The sequence below is a fragment of the Betta splendens genome, chromosome 1, assembly GCF_900634795.4.
Source record: "Betta splendens chromosome 1, fBetSpl5.4, whole genome shotgun sequence".
NCBI classification, from domain to species: Eukaryota; Metazoa; Chordata; class Actinopteri; order Anabantiformes; family Osphronemidae; genus Betta; species Betta splendens.
In genome coordinates this window covers 7,692,243-7,712,961 of record NC_040881.3, presented here as the reverse complement: position 1 = coordinate 7,712,961, position 20,719 = coordinate 7,692,243, and the positions used below count along the sequence as shown (strand labels likewise).

At 48.2% G+C, this 20,719-nt stretch overlaps 3 protein-coding genes across 3 annotated transcripts in view; all 3 read left to right on the top strand.

The window, feature by feature from the left end:
• acer2 (alkaline ceramidase 2) overlaps positions 1-3,697 on the top strand; it is a 7,563-nt gene extending 3,866 nt beyond the window's left edge. Inside the window, exons 5-6 of the mRNA XM_029161383.3 lie at positions 1,536-1,673; positions 1,767-3,697. Coding sequence (XP_029017216.1) covers positions 1,536-1,673; positions 1,767-1,953 — 325 coding nt within the window. The 3' untranslated portion in view covers positions 1,954-3,697. The remainder of the gene's footprint in view (positions 1-1,535; positions 1,674-1,766) is intronic.
• Positions 3,698-4,290: 593 nt separating this feature from the next.
• LOC114861830 (tetraspanin-5) lies at positions 4,291-10,432 on the top strand. Its single transcript, XM_029161512.3, is given in 10 exon segments — positions 4,291-4,867; positions 6,232-6,282; positions 6,883-7,029; positions 7,120-7,195; positions 7,198-7,289; positions 7,376-7,501; positions 8,132-8,179; positions 8,618-8,734; positions 8,811-8,872; positions 8,964-10,432. Coding segments are annotated over 10 exon segments (816 nt in total). The 5' UTR covers positions 4,291-4,783; the 3' UTR covers positions 8,977-10,432.
• A 1,418-nt stretch (positions 10,433-11,850) lies between these two features.
• On the top strand, positions 11,851-20,135 carry mttp (microsomal triglyceride transfer protein). Its single transcript, XM_029148567.3, is given in 18 exon segments — positions 11,851-12,463; positions 13,393-13,583; positions 13,658-13,801; positions 15,113-15,220; positions 15,304-15,560; positions 15,642-15,792; positions 15,914-16,071; positions 16,170-16,338; positions 16,482-16,589; positions 16,682-16,894; positions 16,975-17,186; positions 17,285-17,382; positions 17,466-17,587; positions 17,671-17,898; positions 18,053-18,177; positions 19,162-19,265; positions 19,268-19,331; positions 19,420-20,135. Coding segments are annotated over 18 exon segments (2,664 nt in total). The 5' UTR covers positions 11,851-12,402; the 3' UTR covers positions 19,571-20,135.
• Positions 20,136-20,719: the final 584 nt, after the last annotated feature.

Below are 20,719 nucleotides of genomic sequence, written 5' to 3'. Positions count from 1 at the left end.
AGTTGGACAAAAACAACACGTCTGTTGTGTAGGATTTCCCCTATGAGTATTACGTAAAACTAGAAGTGGTAAAGCAATTATACCAATCATAGATGTGTAATGACTGGGTTAATAATCCCATAAACAAAGACATTGTGTCTCTAAAAGTTTGAGTTTTTAAACCCACTCTGTTTGTCACAGAGAACGTTTTAGTTCACAATAGTAATAGTATATTACTAATATCTTTTATTATGTTTTGTGTGGTATCAGTCATTGAAGGAGCCGCTTCCTTTCTATTCCCGAGTGAGTGGAGCCTCTCAGCAGGACTCCACCCAGATAGACAGAGCAGTCTTTGCTTATCTTTACTGCACTTCCAACTGTCAAACTCCACAGCAGTGTCTCCAAACAAAGGTTTTCATGTTTTTTGCTTCTGTTTAGGCTGAAACCAACAGGATTTCGTTCATCCTGCTCTTTTGGGGTTGTTTTCTGTCTGTGTGGTTTTTGAAGTTAGGAAAAGGTGTCGTCCGACTTATGGCACTGGTACCTACAGTACATGTATGTTAGGGAATTGGCTGAGCTTGGCTCGTTAACGCTGGCTTCAGGGGTTTCTTTTCACTGTCTCTCAGTATTAATTTAACGCTTGGCTGGCGTTGAGGAGAATGACTGTATTGCAGCATCATCAGGATGAGGTGGGCAAAACAGAGCAACACACCAGACTTTATAAGAGTTAGTTTTCATTTGTCATTTTGGGAACAGACAGATCTATTTTTTTTTTTTTTAACAACCAAGTTTGGTAACACAATCATCACAATGCGGCCTAAACCTTTCCTAACATCTGCAGCTGAGTGAGTCACTGTGTCACGTTCCTGTCGCACCGAAACAACCTTGCAAACGGAAGGCTCGTAACGCGGCATGACGCCATCAAGTGCCCCGTTTCTCAAGGGAAGCTGACAAACTGTGTCAGAGTGCATCATCAGCACAGTGGAGCCCGCCTCTGTTTGGCACCCGGCGCTCTGCCGTATCCAAGGAAGAGGCTAAGAATAGTTCATCAGCAGTTCACGCATGTGTGGGTCAACAGTGTGTCAGAGCAGATAACCTGGTTATCCAGAGCTAAACGTGCTGACCGTCATGGATCATAAACACAACTTCTATGAATTAAGTTTAAATGAAAGTATTCTGAGTCTGAATGTTAAACTGTGTGATCCTGCTCCTTCACTATCAGCGTGTTCATACATTCTAAAGTCTAGTGTTTTTAGAGGGTTATTAAAATTTTTGCTTTGTTTTTTCCATTATTAAGATGTATATATATTAGTGTGTATATATAATTATTGTGTTGTAAGTTTTTGCAGACTCGTATCTAGATGTGTTTTTTTCGATATTATCGGTATTTTCTCTGCCTGGCAACGTTGCTGTTTAAATCTCAGCCCCGTTTCAAATGACACTGGAGGCAGCAGCGAGGCAAAGACTCTGCTGGCACGATCTGGCAGCACGAGGCGGTAAATGTCATGCTGCCGGCGGTGGGCGTGTTCCCACGGTCGTGTGTTCGGTCGTTGCAGGTGTGAAAACCCACGCGTCTTCAAGCTGGGCCTGGTCTCGGGGATCTGGTGGGCGCTGGCTCTGCTTTGCTGGATCAGTGACAGGATCTTTTGTGAAATGTGGTCGTCCGTCAACTTTCCCTATTTGCACTGTGCCTGGTGAGCTCATGTCCAGCTTATCCTCCAGTTTATTGACACTGTGTATTCGGGTCGTGTGGTTCACTCAAAACTGAACTGTCCTATCTCTCGCAGGCACATTTTAATTTGTCTGGCCTCCTACTTGGGCTGCGTGTGCTTCGCCTACTTTGATGTCGCAACCGAGGCCCCTGAGCGAGGACCCGTCATCATGTTCTGGCCCAATGAGAGGTGGGCCTTCATCGGCGTACCCTACGTCTCCCTGCTCTGCGTCCACAAGAAGTCCACTGTCAAGGTGACCTAAAGTGCCGGAGTCTGTTTCTAGACTGTTCAACAGGACGTATCTGAGCAATGTGATGACGGCGTGCACCTCCCGGCGCCTCGCGTCCGTGGCTCAGGTTGCGTCCACCGGTGCTTTTCGATGTAGGTGACAACTGAGTGTGAGGGTTAGATTTCTATGCCTCGGTCCGGGCGGAAAGTCATTCATGGCAAGGATGTTGACACAAAACACAGTGTGAAACCCAAGAAACCTTTAGCGTGTGACAAACCCGTTCTCAGGCTTTTGCATGAGAAAGATCATGTAATGGTAAAAGTATTAGTATTCCACACGTCAGGCGGCTTTTTCTACAACTCAAAACCCCAAGAACCTCAGTATATTGCCTTCCCAGCCAGGAACACTCATCAAGTGTGACGCAGAGTACAATAAAAGTCAAAGAATCAAACAGCTGGTTAATGCTAATGAAGTGTTAGAAGCTCATTCACACAAAGCCTTACTGTAAGTCTCATGTAAGAGACTACATGATGGATTCATGCCGATGCACCACAGCTCAGAGACATGGAGAAGCACCTGTTTCTATCATGGGTGCTGTGTTTACGTCTAGCATGCTGCTGTGATTGTCAAAGGTAGTACACAAAATGTGTAGTAGATTTCTGTATATATTTTGATAATGTAATCCACAGTTATTTTATGAAACTAACATAGTATTGTATGAATAGGTGTTGATATTTGCCAAAACCAAAATGAAGCAGAATGTAAAAACCAGATGGTTTTAAAAAAAGCCTGATCGATCAACAAATAATTAGTGTTTTCATTACGTACAGTATGTTTTCCATGATCTATGTTCTTTGGGGTTATGTGGGCCATACTCAGTATTTTAGATTTTGTTTAAATTTTTCCTGAAAAAAGGTTTTATTAAACAGGAAGAGGGAATTTGATTTGATTAGCTTTGTATATTTAACAGTTTCCTTCAAACAGGTGCAATCATCAGGTGCGATCATGTCGTTAAGCTCATAAGTTAAACCTATTAGTGTTCGTCTGATTAAAAACAGCAGTTTCTGTATGATGATTTAAAAGGGAAGCTTTTTTGCTGCAAAGCAAAAGCACCAAGTCTAAAAATTCAAAGAGTGCCTAAACTCTTTTACGTTATTGTTTCACATGTTGTTAGGAGCTGCTCACACTGCAGAGCAGCAAAGCCAAGTGAGGGGTTACAATGACATTTGTCCCACATTCCCAAGTGGTATTTGATATATGAAGTTTTGTTGAAGCCAAAAGAATTTGTATTTTTATAATTGAAGGTGCAGCCAAAAGTGAAGGAACTGCATTATTTTATATTGAAACGTTGCTAAATTTGTATTTGCCAAATAGTAGTGTTTGTTTTTATTGTGTCATCGTGAAAAACGACACTGACTCTTTGGACAAAGTAGTTGTAGAGTTTTAGCTGTTCATGGTTTGAACTACAAATCATCAGTGTCATACATCAGATTATGAAGTCGGTTGCTTGTATTATGCACCGGATTTGTGTGAGAACAATCTGCTTATTTCACACCGTGTTCCTCTTGGCATGAGGTATGATAATGACGTCATCATGGCGAGGTGTGATTTTATGAACTGAAATGTGTATGGAAATCTCTTTCGCTTGTATTGACAATACAAATACGCACAAAGTATTTATTTTGATAATTTATCTTGTTTTCTAAGCAAATCCTTGAGGTATAATAGTGTTTGTACTGTATTTTCTGCAATAAACAACAACCAGTATGCAAAACAAGTGTGTTGATTGGACACTTTATAACCACAAGGGGGCAAAGTTTTCCACCTCTACTTAATTTTATACTACGACACGTTCAACTACTTTCAGTCCTCAGTGCATAAAATAGATCATCTAAAATTCATTAGACTCCTTCACTGAACCTTAGCTTGTTCCAACATGCAGTTGTTTTCACCAATGAGTTTACAAAAACACACATTTTAAAAAAAATAACACGTGTGAACCTACAGAGTGGTTTAGATGTGTGTTTTTTGTACTCGCAAGTCATGTATTGCTACTGAATAGGTTCAATAGGGCAGAAACACAGACTAAGCTCAGTTAGTGTTGTAGTATGAAATGTTGTCTTTGTCAAAGCTGCTTTTCACAGTAAACTATATATACTCAATAAAGACGTTATTTTACTTTATCTTAGTAGTAAGATAACTACAATTGTCCAAATTATACACTATTATACTAATTGAATTTTTTTTCAAAATGTCTTGCAATGAACCACTGAGCTGAAAGAGGACATTTAATGATTAATTGATTGGTCACATTGTGCTTATGTAACCTGTCTAAACATAAATATTAGCTCTGCTGGCTCTCCACATACTTATGACTTACGTGGTTTTTAATTCGTTTTAATTTCGTATGTTTTATTAGGAGTCTGATTCATTTGTCACGTCCACCGGCCGCAGACTGGTACAAGTCATACGAGGAAGTCCCGCCTCCTCTTCCAGCGTCTCTGATTGGTCTCCACGCATGTCTATCCCGTAACAGCCATGTCTAGATTATGGGTCAGATAGAGGCGCATTGGCTTTAATCTTCACAGGAATTATTTCGCCGTTCTGCCTTTGGACGTCCGCGCCGTCGCAGGCTGCCGCCGCCAGAGAGACACCGACGACGCACGCGGCCCCGCGCATCGCCTGCGCTTCTGTCGGCGGACACTCGGGATGATGTTTCTAATCAAGCGCCGAGACGCGTTTGTTGTCGAGCCGTGAAAAAGAACGGGGTGTTTCCGCATCCAGGCTGTGACACGCGCGCGGGACCATAGATGCGATTCAGCTCCGGCACGGGTGGCGTTTGACGAGACGAAAATCCGTCCAAATGATGTCAGGGAAGCATTTCAAGGTCCATGAAGTCAGCTGCTGCATCAAGTACTTCATCTTCGGCTTCAACATCATATTCTGGGTAGGTCGCCTGCTCCAGGCCCGCCGCTTCCCCGGCTTCACGCTCCTTTATGAGCCCTCTTCTCTCCATCTGCGGCGCATTAAGGGTTTGTTTTCATGGGGGGGCGTAGATGCATCCTCCACCACGGGCTCCCTGCTGCTGTGCACTTGCTCCCACTGGCAGAGACCCGCACGCTATTGTTGTTGCTGCATCGGAGTCTGTGGAGCTGGGCTCTGTATCAGTGATGGTTGGGCGAGAGGGGAAAAAGACGCATTAATGTTAATAATGTATTAATGTGACCGTAATTTTCATTAGAGCTGATGTCATTAATTAATTCGGTCATGTATTAGTGGTTTGGTAATAAATAATTGAAAAGAAAATGCCTCCTCACGCGGCATCAACACTGTGTAGGTCCCTGTCTAGTTCAGTGCGTCCAACCACAGTTGTTGGCTGACAGTTGCCCAGATCCACGGGGAGGTGAGTGACAGGTGGTGCTGTGGTCAACAAGGGCGCTGAGTGATGGGAGACGTGATGTCGCGAGAGGTGCCACAGCGATAAGAGCTGGAGTCAGTGGATCAAGAAGAGGGTCAAGGGGTGCAGGGACGGACGACAGACACGAGCGGAAGGCTGCTGTGACGGCACCACGTCAACAACACGTCCAGGCAGATCTGCGATCTGTGACGATCCAAAAACGAAAAGCGAGTCAATGAGATCCCTGGTGCCTTAGAAATTAAACCCCAGAGTAGATGTCCTACAGCAGTTTCTATGCCAATATCAATATGTTAAAAAAACCTCCAAACATGTTAAAAAATAAAACAATAGCTGGTTGCATACAAAGCTGCGACTAATGAATTTAATGCATGTCAGAAAGTATAAAATCTAACTTAACCTGAATCAGTCTAAAAAAATCTGCAGCAAAGTCTTTAAAAACTTAGCAAAGTAAAAGTTTGAGTCTGTATATTGGAGAAGCAAAGGGATGTTCTCTATAATTCAGACCTATAGATCTGTATTCTTGAAGCACCGTTTGGGCCATTTACAGTCAATGTTCTAATCAAAACACCGTTCAGTTCAGGGCCAATGCTGAAAATCTGCATGTAGTTTGGTGTTGGCTTTGGAAACGCTTCCACCATCTAAAAACGCAGCGTTCAGCCTCCGCGCTGGCGACGGGAACTCGCGGCCTCGTGACGCCCTCAGGCCGCGCAGAGGCTCCTTCTGATGTGGGCCGCGCCTGCTCGTTCGGCGGAGCGACATCAAACATATTTAGCGAGTGGACGCGAGCCAGGAAAGTCTGTGTGGCGTCTCTGTGGACGCGCGTGCGCTGACGACACGTCGCAGTCACAGCCCAATAACGCTGCCGCCTCGTCTCTCCCTCTGCTTCCCGCCAGTTCCTGGGCATCGCGTTCCTCGCCATCGGACTGTGGGCATGGAGCGAGAAGGTGAGCTCAGAGCGCGTGCCCCGGGCGCGAGCGCGGGCACAGCGTCTCCTTTGTGTGTTTACGTCTCGCGGCTGCGTGAAATGGCAGCAGCGGCTTCGCCGGATCGCAGAGGAATGTCCCGGTTTCCGGTGGGAACGCCAACAATAGACTCAATGGGTCCCATTCATTTCCCACTTTCATTCATGGTGCGCAGTCAGATGCGCCTCTTCAACCGTGACCATGCAAAGAATAACTTTTATTTATTTGTTACTTATTCAACAAGCAGTTGGTCAATAAACTATAAATTGGAATCAGAAGTTTATATTTGAAACTGAATTTCCAACAGATTAGAAACAGGAAATTCAATTTACTATAAACAAACTCACCCAATGGAGCAATTTATGCACAGAAATCCCACAGTTTGTCATTTTTTACTTACATTGACCAAAGTCTGTCTACAGTCTTTATGCTAAGCTAAGATAAGCTAATAGCTGCTGACCACGAAGCGCAGTACTAATGTGTACGTGCCTGTTGGTAGCATTGACTGTGCATTGCAGTACTGGGGGTTAGGGTTAGTAGTATAAGTATTTCTCTCATTAACTTTGCTTTTTTTTTCTTCAGGGGGTCCTCTCCAACATCTCGTCCATCACGGACCTGGGGGGTTTCGACCCCGTGTGGCTCTTCTCTCTCGTGGGCGGCGTGATGTTCATCCTGGGATTCGCCGGCTGCATCGGAGCGCTGCGAGAAAACTCCTTCCTGCTCAAGTTTGTACGTTCCCCCGAAGCCCCTTCGAGTCCCGCCGCGTCCGTTCCCTTCGCTCTGCTCCTCATAGAACCGTGACGCTTAATGTCCTTCCAGTTCTCCGTGTTCCTCGGGATCATCTTCTTCCTGGAGCTGACGGCGGGAGTCCTGGCCTTTGTCTTCAAAGACTGGATAAGGATCAGCTCAACCTTTTCATCAACAACAACATTCGGGCCTATAGGGACGACATCGATCTGCAGAACCTGATAGACTTCACTCAGGAATACGTGAGCACATGTGTTTACTTTTCATATTCATTTACATGCCCAGATTTGACCCCGCCGGCCTCATGGTTGTGTGTTTAACCCCGTAGTGGGAATGCTGTGGCGCTTTCGGGGCCGATGACTGGAACATGAACATCTACTTCAACTGCACCGACTCGAACCCGAGCCGGGAGAAGTGCGGGGTGCCCTTCTCCTGCTGCACCAAAGATCCCGCGGTGAGCTCGCGCCAGGCACCTTCCAGAACCACGGTCCGCTCCGTTTGTACGCGACGAGGCGTTTCCGCTGCTGATAGATGCAGGGGAAGCTGTGGCCGATAGCCGGGTTATCTGTGTTCTCCAGGAGTTCATGGCCGACCTCCAACAGGACGTCCAGTCCTCAGTGTTCAGCCAGTCTGAAGGCTGCTGGGTGGAGTTCTCTTGACCGAGACGCTTTTTCTTTTTTTTTTTTTTTTTTTTTTGGCCCTCTTACTGTGCAAACAGTGACAGCGAAACAGCTCTCTGGCTGTGACGAGACTTGCACAAGAGTGTTTTTTATTTGCTCATCTGAGGTCACGCTGTTCCACGGGGGTCGTCCTCCCCGAGCGCGGCCTGAAAGGAGTCGCTGAAAGCGAAGAACGTAGAAAGCGCTGTTGTTTGGGGAATTTCCAGGGTTTATTAGCTGCGACGCTGCACGCAGACTCACAGGTTCGGTTCATTTAGAGTTTGACACAGTCCCACACGCTGGTCTGCAGCGCTCCCAGTGGTGGCGGTGCAACGCTTCAGGTCTGACAGGGGGAGAACCTTTAAAACAACACAAGAGACCAGAGTCATTTCCGAATCCATCTAAAAAGCCTTTTCTCTCCGCAGGAGGACGTCATCAACACTCAGTGTGGATATGACATCCGAGCGAAGACGGTGAGACCTCGTTCCAGAACTCCGGTTCTGTTTCCCCTCCAACAGTGGAGCAGCAGACGCGGTTCTGTGGCTGCTCCACCCTGGACGCCGCCGTCCTCCACCAGCGCCTCGCTCACGCTCACGCACACGCTCACGCCCGCTCAGCGACAGCTGGCTCCATCAGTACTTTGGGCTGTGGGTTATTACTCATGCTGCAGAAATGCAGTGGGGATTGAAAGCCCCCCCCGTCATTAGTTTTGGCCGCCCTCCATAGTAGCATAATGTAAGGAAAAGGCTGGAGTTGTTTTCTTGCCAGAGTTGAGCCGTTTTAACGAGTCAGACAGGAAGTGGGAGCAGAGACATTTTATTGTGAAGGGGCTTTTTAGGTCAGTGAACGTACGCTGCTCCTTAAAGGCCGTCGGGGCATTTTCTGAGCCGGCGTTGTCTCCGTTCCTCCAGGACTCCGAGCAGCGGCCGTTCATCTACATCAAAGGCTGCGTGCCTCAGTTTGAGAAGTGGCTGCAGGACAACCTGACGGTGGTGGCGGGCATCTTCATCGGCATCGCGCTGCTGCAGGTGAGCGTGGGCCGTCCGGCCGCTGCGGAGCTGGTCCTCTGTGCTCGCTCCCCTCATTAACCGCTGTCGCTTTCAGATTTTCGGCATCTGTCTGGCCCAGAACCTCGTGAGTGACATCGAGGCGGTCAGGGAGAGTTGGTAGGTCACAGTGGGGCTGACGCAGAAACCGACACCGGCGGGGTTTCACTGCGTCCGCGTTGTTCTAACGCGTGTCCCATTTTGTGCGCAGCTTGTTCACCTGAGACCTGCAGGGGCTTCAGAGGCGAGAAGGATCCGGGTAAGCGCTGTTTGAGTCCATCATCCACTATTGACCGCCCCCACCCCTCCCTCGCTCCCGTCGGCTGAAACCTTTCCTTTCCCACCAGTGGATTCTGCAGTTTGGACGCCAGCAATGACGACAAATAAATCACTCATCTAATGTGTTCAAAACTACCTTCTTTCACGTGTATATAATACATTTAGAGTTCCTGTGGGCCGGTGGAATGAAGCAAAGCCTCTGAAGTTTGACAAAAACATGCAGTGTTAGCAGGAATGGAGCTTGTCTTTGAGGCAGTGCTTCATTTATAAAACATACTTGTTTTTTTTTTCTTATATGTTTCACTGCTGCAGTTTCACCACTGCATGTAAAGGGACGTGTACAGAAGTGAAGCGATTCTGGAAATGCACTGCATGCCTCTCGTCTGCTCGTAGGACACTGGCTTCTCTCACCGTGTTTCATTAGTGTGCAGTGTTTTAAAATGGCCACCGGCTCGGAGCGGCCGGGCCGGTTAGCACTTTGTTGAATGTTTCATGGGGTCGGCTCGCTCGCAGACGTGCTCGGTTTGCGCGAGTCGACCAGATGCACTGAAAGAAGCAGATGCTGCGTCTGAGTCGAGGGTCGTCCTCGAGCACTTTAATCCTCACGCAGGAGAGGCGGCCGCTCAGCCCAAGTCACGGCCGGCTGCTGTTGTAGTGAAGCCGCGTCGCCTTCAGGGGGCTCTTACTTTGAAAAGCCTCCAGTCCACATCAATCCCGACTTTATCCAGCAGCTCGAAAGGAACAATGAGCACAGGTTTTGTGTTGCTGCTTGCACATTGCTTTGATTTACAGTCTCCGCATTCCCGCATTTGTTTTCTTATAACCGCTTCCCACAAGTTCAATGCCCCGGTGATGATATACAGTAACTTCCTCGGTTGTATTTCCTGTTTTGTCACTAGACCGTGAGGAAACCAGCTAATTCCAAGGCTCATATTGAACTGCATGCCGGTAGTAGCTCAGTAGTAGAGCAAACATCTCACCAGCATCCTTTAATGCAGCCTCTGTTTTCTCACCTGGAAGCATGTGCGTTGTTCTCAAACTGAACCGTATAGCATGGAGGTCAAAGCTGACCTCATGTAAACCTGCAGGTTACACTATGTCCTAGTAGTCGGGTCGTTTGCAGCGAAACGATCCCAGAAAAAGATGTTGAAATATGTATTTCTGGACCTGGAAATGTTCTAATAAATGTATAAAGCAGCGATGGCGTCAGATGTCCTTTTCCCCACTAGAAGCTTCAGATGATTGTGTGTGTTTACTGATCTCTCCTACCACTCGGTGCCATACTTGTACTTCTCTTTATAACCTCACGTTTGTTCCCAGCGGACTCCTGGTTCTTGTACATACGTGGACTGTGACAGGCTGTAAATATGAAATTGAATAAATGTGGTTCTTTGTACACTGTGTCGACTCGATGGAGTTTTCTGTCCACGTCTCAGCGAGTGACTCATCTTTTTTTTTTCTTTTATTGTCTCAGACGACAGATGATGAGATGTGATTTTACTCTCGCCTCCGTCTCGGACGGACGTTTTCCCGTCTGACCGTCCGTCTCTTTGGCACCTTGTAATTTTAGCCTCAATGTGTGCAAACGCACACATTGGAGCAAGAGCCAGGTTTCACTTGTTGACTAGACTGACGCCGCACAGGAATCCGCATTACAGATTTTACAGTAAACAGTGATATTAAAAACAATGCAGCACACAAATGTTTCCCTCAAGTTTATTTGCCGTTCAGATAATCAGCTTTGATAAGTATCTGTTTGCTGTGTTTTTAGAGACTGATTGAGAACCTCTAATCTGAACTTTGGCCACATGCCTCACTGCTATTTCCGGGCCTTTTCTAGACTTTAGTGAAAAACTGCAGACCTGTGGCCTCTGATGTAATTAACTCTCTTCTTAAACAAGGGCTGAGACATTTGGGGTTACTTGAAAACAACTTTCACAGCACAAATCAGTTGAGCTCTGAGCACTTTGTCACGTACACAACTCTTCCAACCGTAATTTCTGTGGCTTTTGGATTCTTAGGGTTTTTTTTCCAGAAAATTGGAAAATTGGAATGGATTGTATTGGTTTGTATTTGGTTTTGTGGTACATTTTCACAATCACTTGACAAAGGAGATCTTCCCCATGGGCCCCAAGGCATGATTTCAAATCAAATCATGAAAAAAACAGGTCATGACATACTCTGAGTTTATCAGTGGAAGATGACACATACTCAGACAGAGAACTTGCAGTAGGAGCCATTATCTACTGACACACCAGCTTCCAAATCGTTGGAGATGTCAACTTTCATCACCAAGTTCATGATTAAAGAGATAAACCTGACATGTTGGAGGAAACCAATCACAAATCAAATAGATAAACAATCTGCAAAGTCATCAGTGTAAGATACGTTCAGTATTAGTAGGACTCTGGATTCAGAAAGTGAAACGACCTCAGCAGCAAACAAACACTGACGCCTGCTGGCCGTTCTCTGCTACTGCAGCCTCTACTAAGATACTGGTACTTTGCTATGATAATTGTATTTGTACTGTATTTCTACTACTTTGCTTTTAGATATTATTGATCCAACTAGACTACTAGATTTTGATGCACTGTCATGATCAGATTATAAACTTTTAATCTACATAAATCTCAGCCAAAGCCGTAAAAGTAGAATAAGTGTGAAGTAAAACAGCTGATAAAACAGCTGATAAAAATGATTACGTTTTCAATGAGTTTATCAACTTAATCACCCTTCACACACGGGAGCATGAACACCTTTAACACACAAACACACACCCAACCAACAAAATAAATCCAATCGCCGTTTATTCTGCAGCGCTTCACGGGCGACCAGGGGACGTTTTGGTCCTCCTCAGATGCTGTAACCTGAGCTGAAGGGCTGGTTTCTAGGACGCACGGCCCGTTTCTAGCGAGCAGCACGCGGCCACAAAGTAGCGACTGTTCGTCGCGATGTGGGTGAAAGGCGCCTGAAACACAAGACGCGTCCCCTCCGCGTCTGGGCCAACGTGAACCCACTCTCAGCCCTTTCTCTCTAACAAACGCGCCGCGTGACTTGAGATCTAAAACCCAGACGTGAGCTCCGCTCGATGAACTGATTCAATCAGATCAGCCCATCGCGGTGATTAATCGATCACGCGTCGGCGTTATTAAAGCGGGGCATCTATCAATCGCAGGAGTTTCAAATGCGTGCAGCTCGGGTTAATGATTTGCCGGTTATCTTGTGGTTTGTACTTGTGGAGTTTGGAGTCTGCCCTCCCCTCCGATAAAACGTAGTAGGAGCAGCCTGGACCGGCGGTGTCGTGCCTTTCTGCTCCGTTCACCTCTCGACTTGGGCTCATCTGGCGTCTGGTGGCGAGGACAGGGCGCACCATGTTACCTCTAGTCGTGTTCTTGCTTTGCGCAGCCTCCTCTTTCTCAGCTTCTACCAAAGGTGAGTGAATGGATGACTGTGAGCCGGTGTGTGGAGATCGGATGACACCGCATTCAACAAATCAGCTGATGGGACCTGAGCTGGATTTGGACCATCAGAGAGTGTTTCCTGCTCGGCCCTTAGTTTGATTTATAACGGAACACAACACTGCGCTGGTGTTCATAGATACTGTTCTGCAGATGAGCCTTTGTAGTATTTGATTTTTAAAGCTTGTCAATATATTGTTGTGCTACTGAGATTGTAACGTGTGAAATGAATGAGTCGTGGCAGGAAGTGATGTGACAGAGCAGATAATGTCAATGTCCAATTCGTTATCATTAGAATAGCTTGCCTCTGTTGCTTGGTGACGTCACTTATTGATAAGCGGTGGGACAGTATAGCCAACAAACGTTAAATACTACAAAACAAGGCAAAGTAGTGTATTATCAATATTTCTATATTATCAAGTGCGTAAAATGTTTCGATTGATCTAGAAAAGACAAACTCACACGGAATTTTTATTAGCTGAATCCAGCTTCCCATTCCTCTGTGACCTGTGATGAAATCAAATAGTGACACGTCAGTCAATTCCCTCGTGGCCTAAAGTCATATCTATGAAATCTCGTCATTAATGAAGCCCAGGAGACATTTCTTATCTTCGATGGCTTCGAACACGCCCAGTTGAATGGAGACTGATTGAATCAAGTCAGTGAGGAAATAAGATTGGTTTTATTTTCAGATTTCATTTATTTGTGTGGGTGAAGGACTCACAGGTCTCACCACAGCAACAACAATATGGGTGTACTGTAGGTGTCTGTAAGTTGTGTGAGTTAAAAATGTCATTTTAATGTAAACTGGAGCTGGATATTTCAAGTGAAAGCGCAAAGTCTGTAGTATCATTATGGACAGCGTAACTCTGAGCGCCAGCTGTGTTCCCTGTGTTGCTTCAGGTGGTGTTGCTGCTGGACCCCGGCTGAACAACAACCAGCTGTACAAATTCAGCTACACCACCGAGGTGCTGCTGGACCGGTCCAGGGGGTCCAAAGAGGGCGGCGCCGGCTACAGCATCTCCAGCGGCGTGCACGTCAGCCTGGCGTGGAGGAATCCGAGCAGCAAGGACGACCAGCTGATTCAGCTGGCGGTACGTGACGCGCCGCCGCCGAGTCCTGCGCCGAATGTGTGGCTTTGTTGAAACGAGTGAATTTCTCTTGAAAGATCTCTAATGTGAGGATCGCGCACGCATCCACGCGATCTGGGAAGAAGAACATCCTGCAGGGATCCACAGCTGAGGAGGTTCTGGGGAAAACCAGACTGGCAGCGCTGACGAAGCCTTTCTTTGTCCATTTAAAGAATGGGAAGGTGAGAGCCCCACGTCTGTCAGCTGTGCTAAACTTCTGCCTCCATTACGACGATTTCCTTTATTAAAGGACGTCAAGACGCTGGAATGAGAAAGTCCTTAATCAGCACTTTCAGCTGTCGGTGACTGATAAGTAATGGCCTGACATTCATTGTGCTGCAGTGATGATGCTGGCAAGGAAAATTCCTGTGTGTGTGTGTGTGTGTGTGTGTGTGTGTGCGTGTGCGTGTGCGTGTGCGCGTGCGTGCGTGCGTGCGTGCGCGCCTGTGTGTGGCACAAAGGTCATTGGGTTCAAAGGGTCAGTGAATGAATGAACGAGCCTGACATCGGCAGCGGCTCCGGGTTAAAGGAAAGAAGTCTCGTACTGGTTGTGAGATGTTTGACCTGGAGCCAGAAGCCTTGCGTTATCGTCACTATCAGCTTATGAAACGCAATCACGGCTGGTGTTACTGCAAGTAATGGAAGAATAGTGAGCTGATTCATAGTCATTTGCATTTTAAGACGCAGGACCCATATTACGCTACTTTATTGTAGCATGTTGTCAAACATTTCATCATTTATAATCTAACATTAAAGAAAGAACTCTTGCGTTTCTACATCACAACGCACCAGGAAACACTTTTCTTTTCTCAAACATATGCTCGAGACGCTGAACGCTCCCAAATCTGAGCCAGGGTCCAGATCAAGTACGTTTGAAGCTAATGAGTGCGTCTCCCCCGGTGTTGTCGGGTTATTTATACTGATGGCAGCCTGCGTCAGGAAAAATCCAGAGTCGCACCGGACCGTCTATTTATGGTGGTCCTATCTGATATTGTGGTCGAGAGCCACAAATAAATTACATACTGTACAGGAGACACTGTAGGATGATGTCATTGCGGCTTTCTGCACTCATGAGCGGGACACAGAGTCCATTATTGAACCAGTGCAAACATCTGTGTGGTGATGTGATACTTTTCATGACGTGGAGCGTGCGATGAGTTTACACTAAGGTTAAAACTGTCATTTCACATCCGAGCCGTTCACTAATGCAGTTAAATCCCTTTCTTTCACCAAAACATTTGTCTTGTTTTTTGATCCAGCCTCATGAGAACATATATTATTTCCGTATGCACAATAACATAAGTAGCTGATGATGTCATCACTATGCACGAGTGTGCCAAGGGAAGCTGACACCCTGAAAGCCTTTGAGTTTCAGCACGCACCAGTTGTTTGCCTCAGTAGCTGCTGTAGCCACAGGTCAGAGTGACCTAATGGGCTTTATTCAAAACCACAAAGTTTAGTTTAACACGTTGCTTCTTCTTTCACTCCTGCAGGCGAAAGGCTTTTATTCCTACAGGTCCGAACCAGGAACCATCAAGAACCTGAAGCGGGGGCTGGCCAGTTTACTGCAAGTGCAGCTGAGTAGCGGGAAGGTTATAGAGGTGAATGCCCCCACAACCCTCTGCAGTTACTTCCTGTTGCTTTTTAATGCGTCTAACGAATGCGAGTGTGCGTCGTTAAACAGAACGATGTGTCTGGACGCTGCACGGTCGAGTACAGGGCAGTAAAAAATGAGGTGACCAGAACCAAGCTCCTGGACACGTGCGCGACGGAGGAGACGGGCTTCACCACGGACAGCCAGGCGCTGGGCGTGAGCAGGAAGTCCACGTCGGTCACGGCCTTCACGCTGGAGGACGGCTTCATCCGCTCGGCCGTGGCCGAGGAGAGGCACTCGCTGGCCGTCAACGCCCGCCGCTCGGCGGCCGCCGCCGTCGTGTCCAGGTGAGCGAACGCGTTGCTGAGTTCCTTAGCGAGTTCCTTAGCGACCGAGCGCTGACTCCGCGGTGCTCCTGGTCCACACAGGCAGACCCTCACGCTGCTGGGCACCGAGGCCGGGCCCCTGGAGGCTGCTGGGAAGGACGTGGCCGGCGTCGTCAAGGCCATCGACCCCAAGCTGGCGGCGGTCGGCGTCGCCGCCGAGAAGGTCAAGACCCAGTGCAAGGACTGTCCGTCGGTGCGTAGCTGCTCGGGGTCGCGCCCCGAACGCCACGCAGGCCTTTGCGGTGCAAGCCGCCGATCGGCCCATTAACAGATTCTGGATCTGCCTTCTAATCCCCTCTCCCCTGCGCTCCTAGCTTTTCGAACACTGGCAGACCCAGCAGAAGCAGCTGGAGCCAGAGAGCCTGTCCAAAGCTACGGCTCCTCGCAGCTTCCTGGCCCTCGTCCAGAGCGTCAGGAAGGCGTCCAAGGACGAGATCCTCAAAGTGCTGAAGAGTGCCAGCAAGACGTCTCTGTAAACAGGCTCCTCCTCGTTTTCTGCGTATCATTTACCCTCCACTGACTCCACCTCGCTGCCGTCTCCTTGAGCTTCCTGTTCCTGTCCCTCCTTAGACCTCAGGTGGTGGACGCTGTGACCTCCGCCCAGACCGCCGCGTCTCTGGATGCTGTGCTGGAGTTCCTTAACTTCACGGACGCCAAGGGTCTGGTTCTGCAGGAGAGGTTCCTGTACGCCTGCGGCTTCGCCTCGCATCCCAACGAGAGGATGCTCCAGGCTCTGCTGGTGGGTCAGGGTTATTGAAGACACTACATGATGAGCGTAACCTAGTAAAATGAAGAAAGGCTGCATCTGTGCACATTAAAACTAAGCTGAGTGCACAAAAAACGAGGTTTGCAGCAAATTTGAAAAGCCTTTTTCTGTTTCAGGATATTTATAAGGGCAAGATTGGCAGCACTGACATCAAGGAGTCTGTGGTGATCATTATGGGAGCCTTAGTCCACAAACTGTGTCGGAAAGGAGGATGCAACTCACCAGTAAGTCCAGTGAATGACTCCACATCTGCTGGTGTGACCAAACTCCGATGACGGTTCCACTGACTCCTGTCGCGTGCACGTTTGCCTCTCAGACAGTGGTGCAGGTGAAGAAGATGATTTTAGAGGGTCCTGGCAGCACACGGGCCGAGTCGGAGGTTCAGATGTACCTCCTGGCCCTGAAGAACTCGCTGCTCCCGGAGGCCATTCCCATCTTCATCAAATACGCCGAGTCAGAAGTGGGCGTCTACAACACCATCGCCCTGAGCGCCCTGCAGAGATACGACCTCCGCCTCATCACAGACGAGGTTCGCGTGGCGTCGCGTGGCGTCGCCTCACAACGTGCTGAAGGCAACGTGAATGTCTGACGGTCCCTCTGTGGTCCCAGGTCAAACGGACGGTGAACAGAGTTTACCACCAGAACCGACGCATCTACGAGAAGAACGTGAGGGCGGCGGCCGCCGACGTGCTCCTCAGCAGCAACCCGTCGTACATGGAGGTCAAGAACGTCCTCCTGTCCATCGGGCACCTTCCGCACGAGATGAACAAGTACATGCTGTCGAAGGTCCAGGACATCCTCCGCTTCCAGATGCCTGCCAGGTGTGGGCCCGGCCTAAAGATTCGTGAACTGAACTCACGCAGACTCTCGCTCTCGGGGTCTTGTGCTATAAAATGAAATGATCGTCTGCGTTTTCCAGCAAAGTCATACGTCGAGCCCTGAAGGACATGATCTCCCACAACTACGACCGCTTCGCAAAAGTGGGGTCGTCGTCGTCATTCTCAGGCTTCATGGCTCGTAAGTAGTTCACCATCACCTTCCAGCCCAGCGGTGACAGACGAGTATGTGACGAGCTAATGAAATGATACCGCTCCCCGCAGAAACCGCCGACCTGACGTCCACGTACAGCCTGGACATCTTGTATTCGGGCTCAGGAATCATGAGACGGAGCGTGATGAATATCTACGGTGCTAATGATGGAGCAGTGCTGCATGGGCTGCAGGTACCGAACAGGGAATCCAAGGAGCTGAAGTCCTGATAGGTTGAAGGGTTCACGTCTCGCCAACGTCTCGTCTTCTCCTCCAGGTGGCTATCGAGGCCCAGGGGCTGGAGACCCTGATTGCTGCCACGGCGGACGAGGGGGAGGAAATCCTGGAGTCCTTCGCCGGGATGTCGGCGCTGCTGTTCGATGTGCAGCTGAGGCCCGTCACCTTCTTCAAGGGCTACAGCGACCTCATGTCCAAAATGTTCTCCATGAGCGGGGATCCCATCAATGTGGTGAAGGGTCTCATGCTGCTGAGCGACCACTCTGAGGTAAGAGGTTCAGACCTGAGTAGATCCAATGTGTGGTTTGAATGAATGAATGGTTTGTGCATTGTTCTTCCCTTTCCACATTCTTACTCGAACCGCTTTCCCTTTTAAGGACGACCCTTTCAAAGGTGCTTTCTCCTCATCTTTGCTCCTGCAGGTCATTCAGCTGCAGTCCGGCCTGCAGGCCAGTGCAGAGTTTCAGGCAGGTTTAGCCATTGACATTTCTGGAGGCATGGAGATAAGCCTGTGGTACAGAGAGTCCAAGACCAGCATCAACAACAGGTAGCGTACGGCCCGGACAATAAAGAAAAACAGCTGCTGCAGGTGTTTATGTCGACCTTCAACCTAATGTTACGTGCTACATATCTGGGCCGCAGCCTGGACGACATCCCTGAACTATATGTGCAGTGTGACGCAACGCACGGGCAGGTCAAAGGTCGCTGTGACACAGACGTCACAGAAAAACAACCTACGCGACCTACAGGAGAGTTGTTCTGGAGGTTCGAGTCGAGCCCCGGCACCGCAAATAGGCGACGTGTCGGTGCCGCGGACGTTGGATTCGTGTGAACTTTAGAGGAGCTATAACTGTGGCCCGTTTCACTTGTTCCACTGGCACGTTGGACACGCTCCAGCATTGTGCCTCGCGCCTCCAGCGTTTCTGGGTTTGTGTGGACACGACGTCAGCTCTGTCTGGTTCCCTATTTTAAACACCGCGGGCGGAGCAGCGCTAGCTGCTGGAAGCGCTGCCTGGACAGGCCGGGGTCGCTTTGCGCTCGGCATCTGGTTGAGAAACACGCTTGTGTGCGATACAGATATCATTTTATGCACAACTGTGAGGAAAACTGCAGTTTTAACTCAGAGTTTAACCTTCACAATGCGTCTGCTGTTCTGCTGGAACTGTTTAAGTCCTTTTTCCTGCCGTTGAGGTGGATACGTTGGATTTGGACTTTGGGGGGATTTGATCTTGCAGACAAATGGCAGAGGCAGGTGAATGGATCAGCGTGGCTCTGATAACATACTGGCTGCTATCTATAGACGCAGAACAAACCACGCGGGCATCTTTGCCAGGCCGTTTCTCCACGGACACAGTTATTTCCAACCCGTTGGCCCAGACTTTGACCTGAAACACTGAAACGTCGTTGCTAACACGTTTTACGCAGTGCCAGTTATTGAATAAGGTTTTTAATTCCGACTCTACTACGTTCTGTACATGGCAAACCTCTCTTCACCCATTCTGAGCAGGTTTTCTGTTGCTTGTCGTCTCAGGGGAGCGCTAGTGGTCACAGGGAACATCACCGTGGACATGGACTTCATGCGAGCGGGCGTGGAGGTCAGCTTCGAAACGGAGACGGCGCTGGACTTCATCACCACGTCCAGTTCTCAGAGTACCCCTTCTTAGTGTGCATCCAGATGGACAAAGCCACCTTCCCCATCAGGTACCCTAAAAGCGCCCCCGCCTTTGGTTTTAAATCGACCAGCTCACGTCAAACCTCACCTTCCCTTTCTCATGTGTGCTGCTCCCAGTGAACACCTGACCACGTACGAGAGCCTGGCGTTGGGACGGAGCGTCGCGTCGCGGCGTCGGGGCAGGAAGCAGCTCGTCCCCGGCTCCGAGTTCCCGCTGCACCAGGAGAACTCCAACATGTGCAAGAGGGTCTTCGATTCCAGCTGGTAGAGACGCAGGTTGTTTGAATATAGGACGCTCCACTGCATTCAGGGGCAACTGCTACACCTTCGTCTCAAGCAGTGAAACAGTCGAGAGAAAAGTGGTGCGTGTCTTTTTTTTATTTTAACAGCAATGTTTACATTCCTGTACGTATTTAAGCCAATTTACTTTGGCATTTTGTTTGGAATCAGGAATTTCTACATTGTCTTTGTATTGATTTCTTTGAAAATATATTTATGATGGGCACATACAAGACTATGTATATTTGATGCATAGACGTATTGCTGTAACTGTCCCAAACTACTATACAGCACAGACGTGTAAATATCCCTCTGGAGGCAGTGGCGCAATATTTTCCCTGGAATAGAAACGCTCCTTCCTGACAAACATTCCCTAGTTTTGCTCTTTTTTTTAATTAAATGTGTTTAGTTTGGACGAGTAGTTTATTGTCTCTCTCTAATGCATCAGTGCTTACATGAAATAATGTATAGACCACTGGTGGTGTGAGGACGTCTGAGCTGCTGAGTTCAGTTTGTTGGATTTGTATCTGGCTGACAATAAACACTGACCCTGAAACACCGTGCTTGTTGTTATTCGGCTTCATCACGAGCGTCATCCCATCAACACTGTCTGTGTTAAAAGGCAGTTTTCTAAATGGCTCATGGCTTTTTTGCACAGTAAATGAAGCTGCAAATCAGCATGATCGCATGCAATAATCATCTTTGATTCACCTTTAAGCTCCATAGTGTGATTTGCGCGGTCCACCCTTGTTGGTCCAGGTGAGCCGATCAATCTCGGCTCCTCTGGTGCCGCAGCTGTGACATCAGAGCTCCTGCTGGCATCCAAACACAACAACTGGTCCTCAATGTAGATTCTTCAGGAACCAGCGAGAGCAGCTGGGGGCAAACCAGTGTCTGCCAGTCTCGCTGCGTCCACGGCAACCGAGTAAACACAGCAGCAAACTGTCAGGTTAAACTTAAGCCTCGCCCCGGGTGATGTTTCAGTGTGACCAGAAAGCGAGCCTCGCACGCTGCCAGGTGCCAGACATGTACTTCTGTTGGCATAAATCTGTTCGATTGCTTTGACCCATGCCATTTTATTTTCTGTTTATTTTTCTATTAGCGGTGAATTTTCAGCAGTTATGAATCAACAACAATA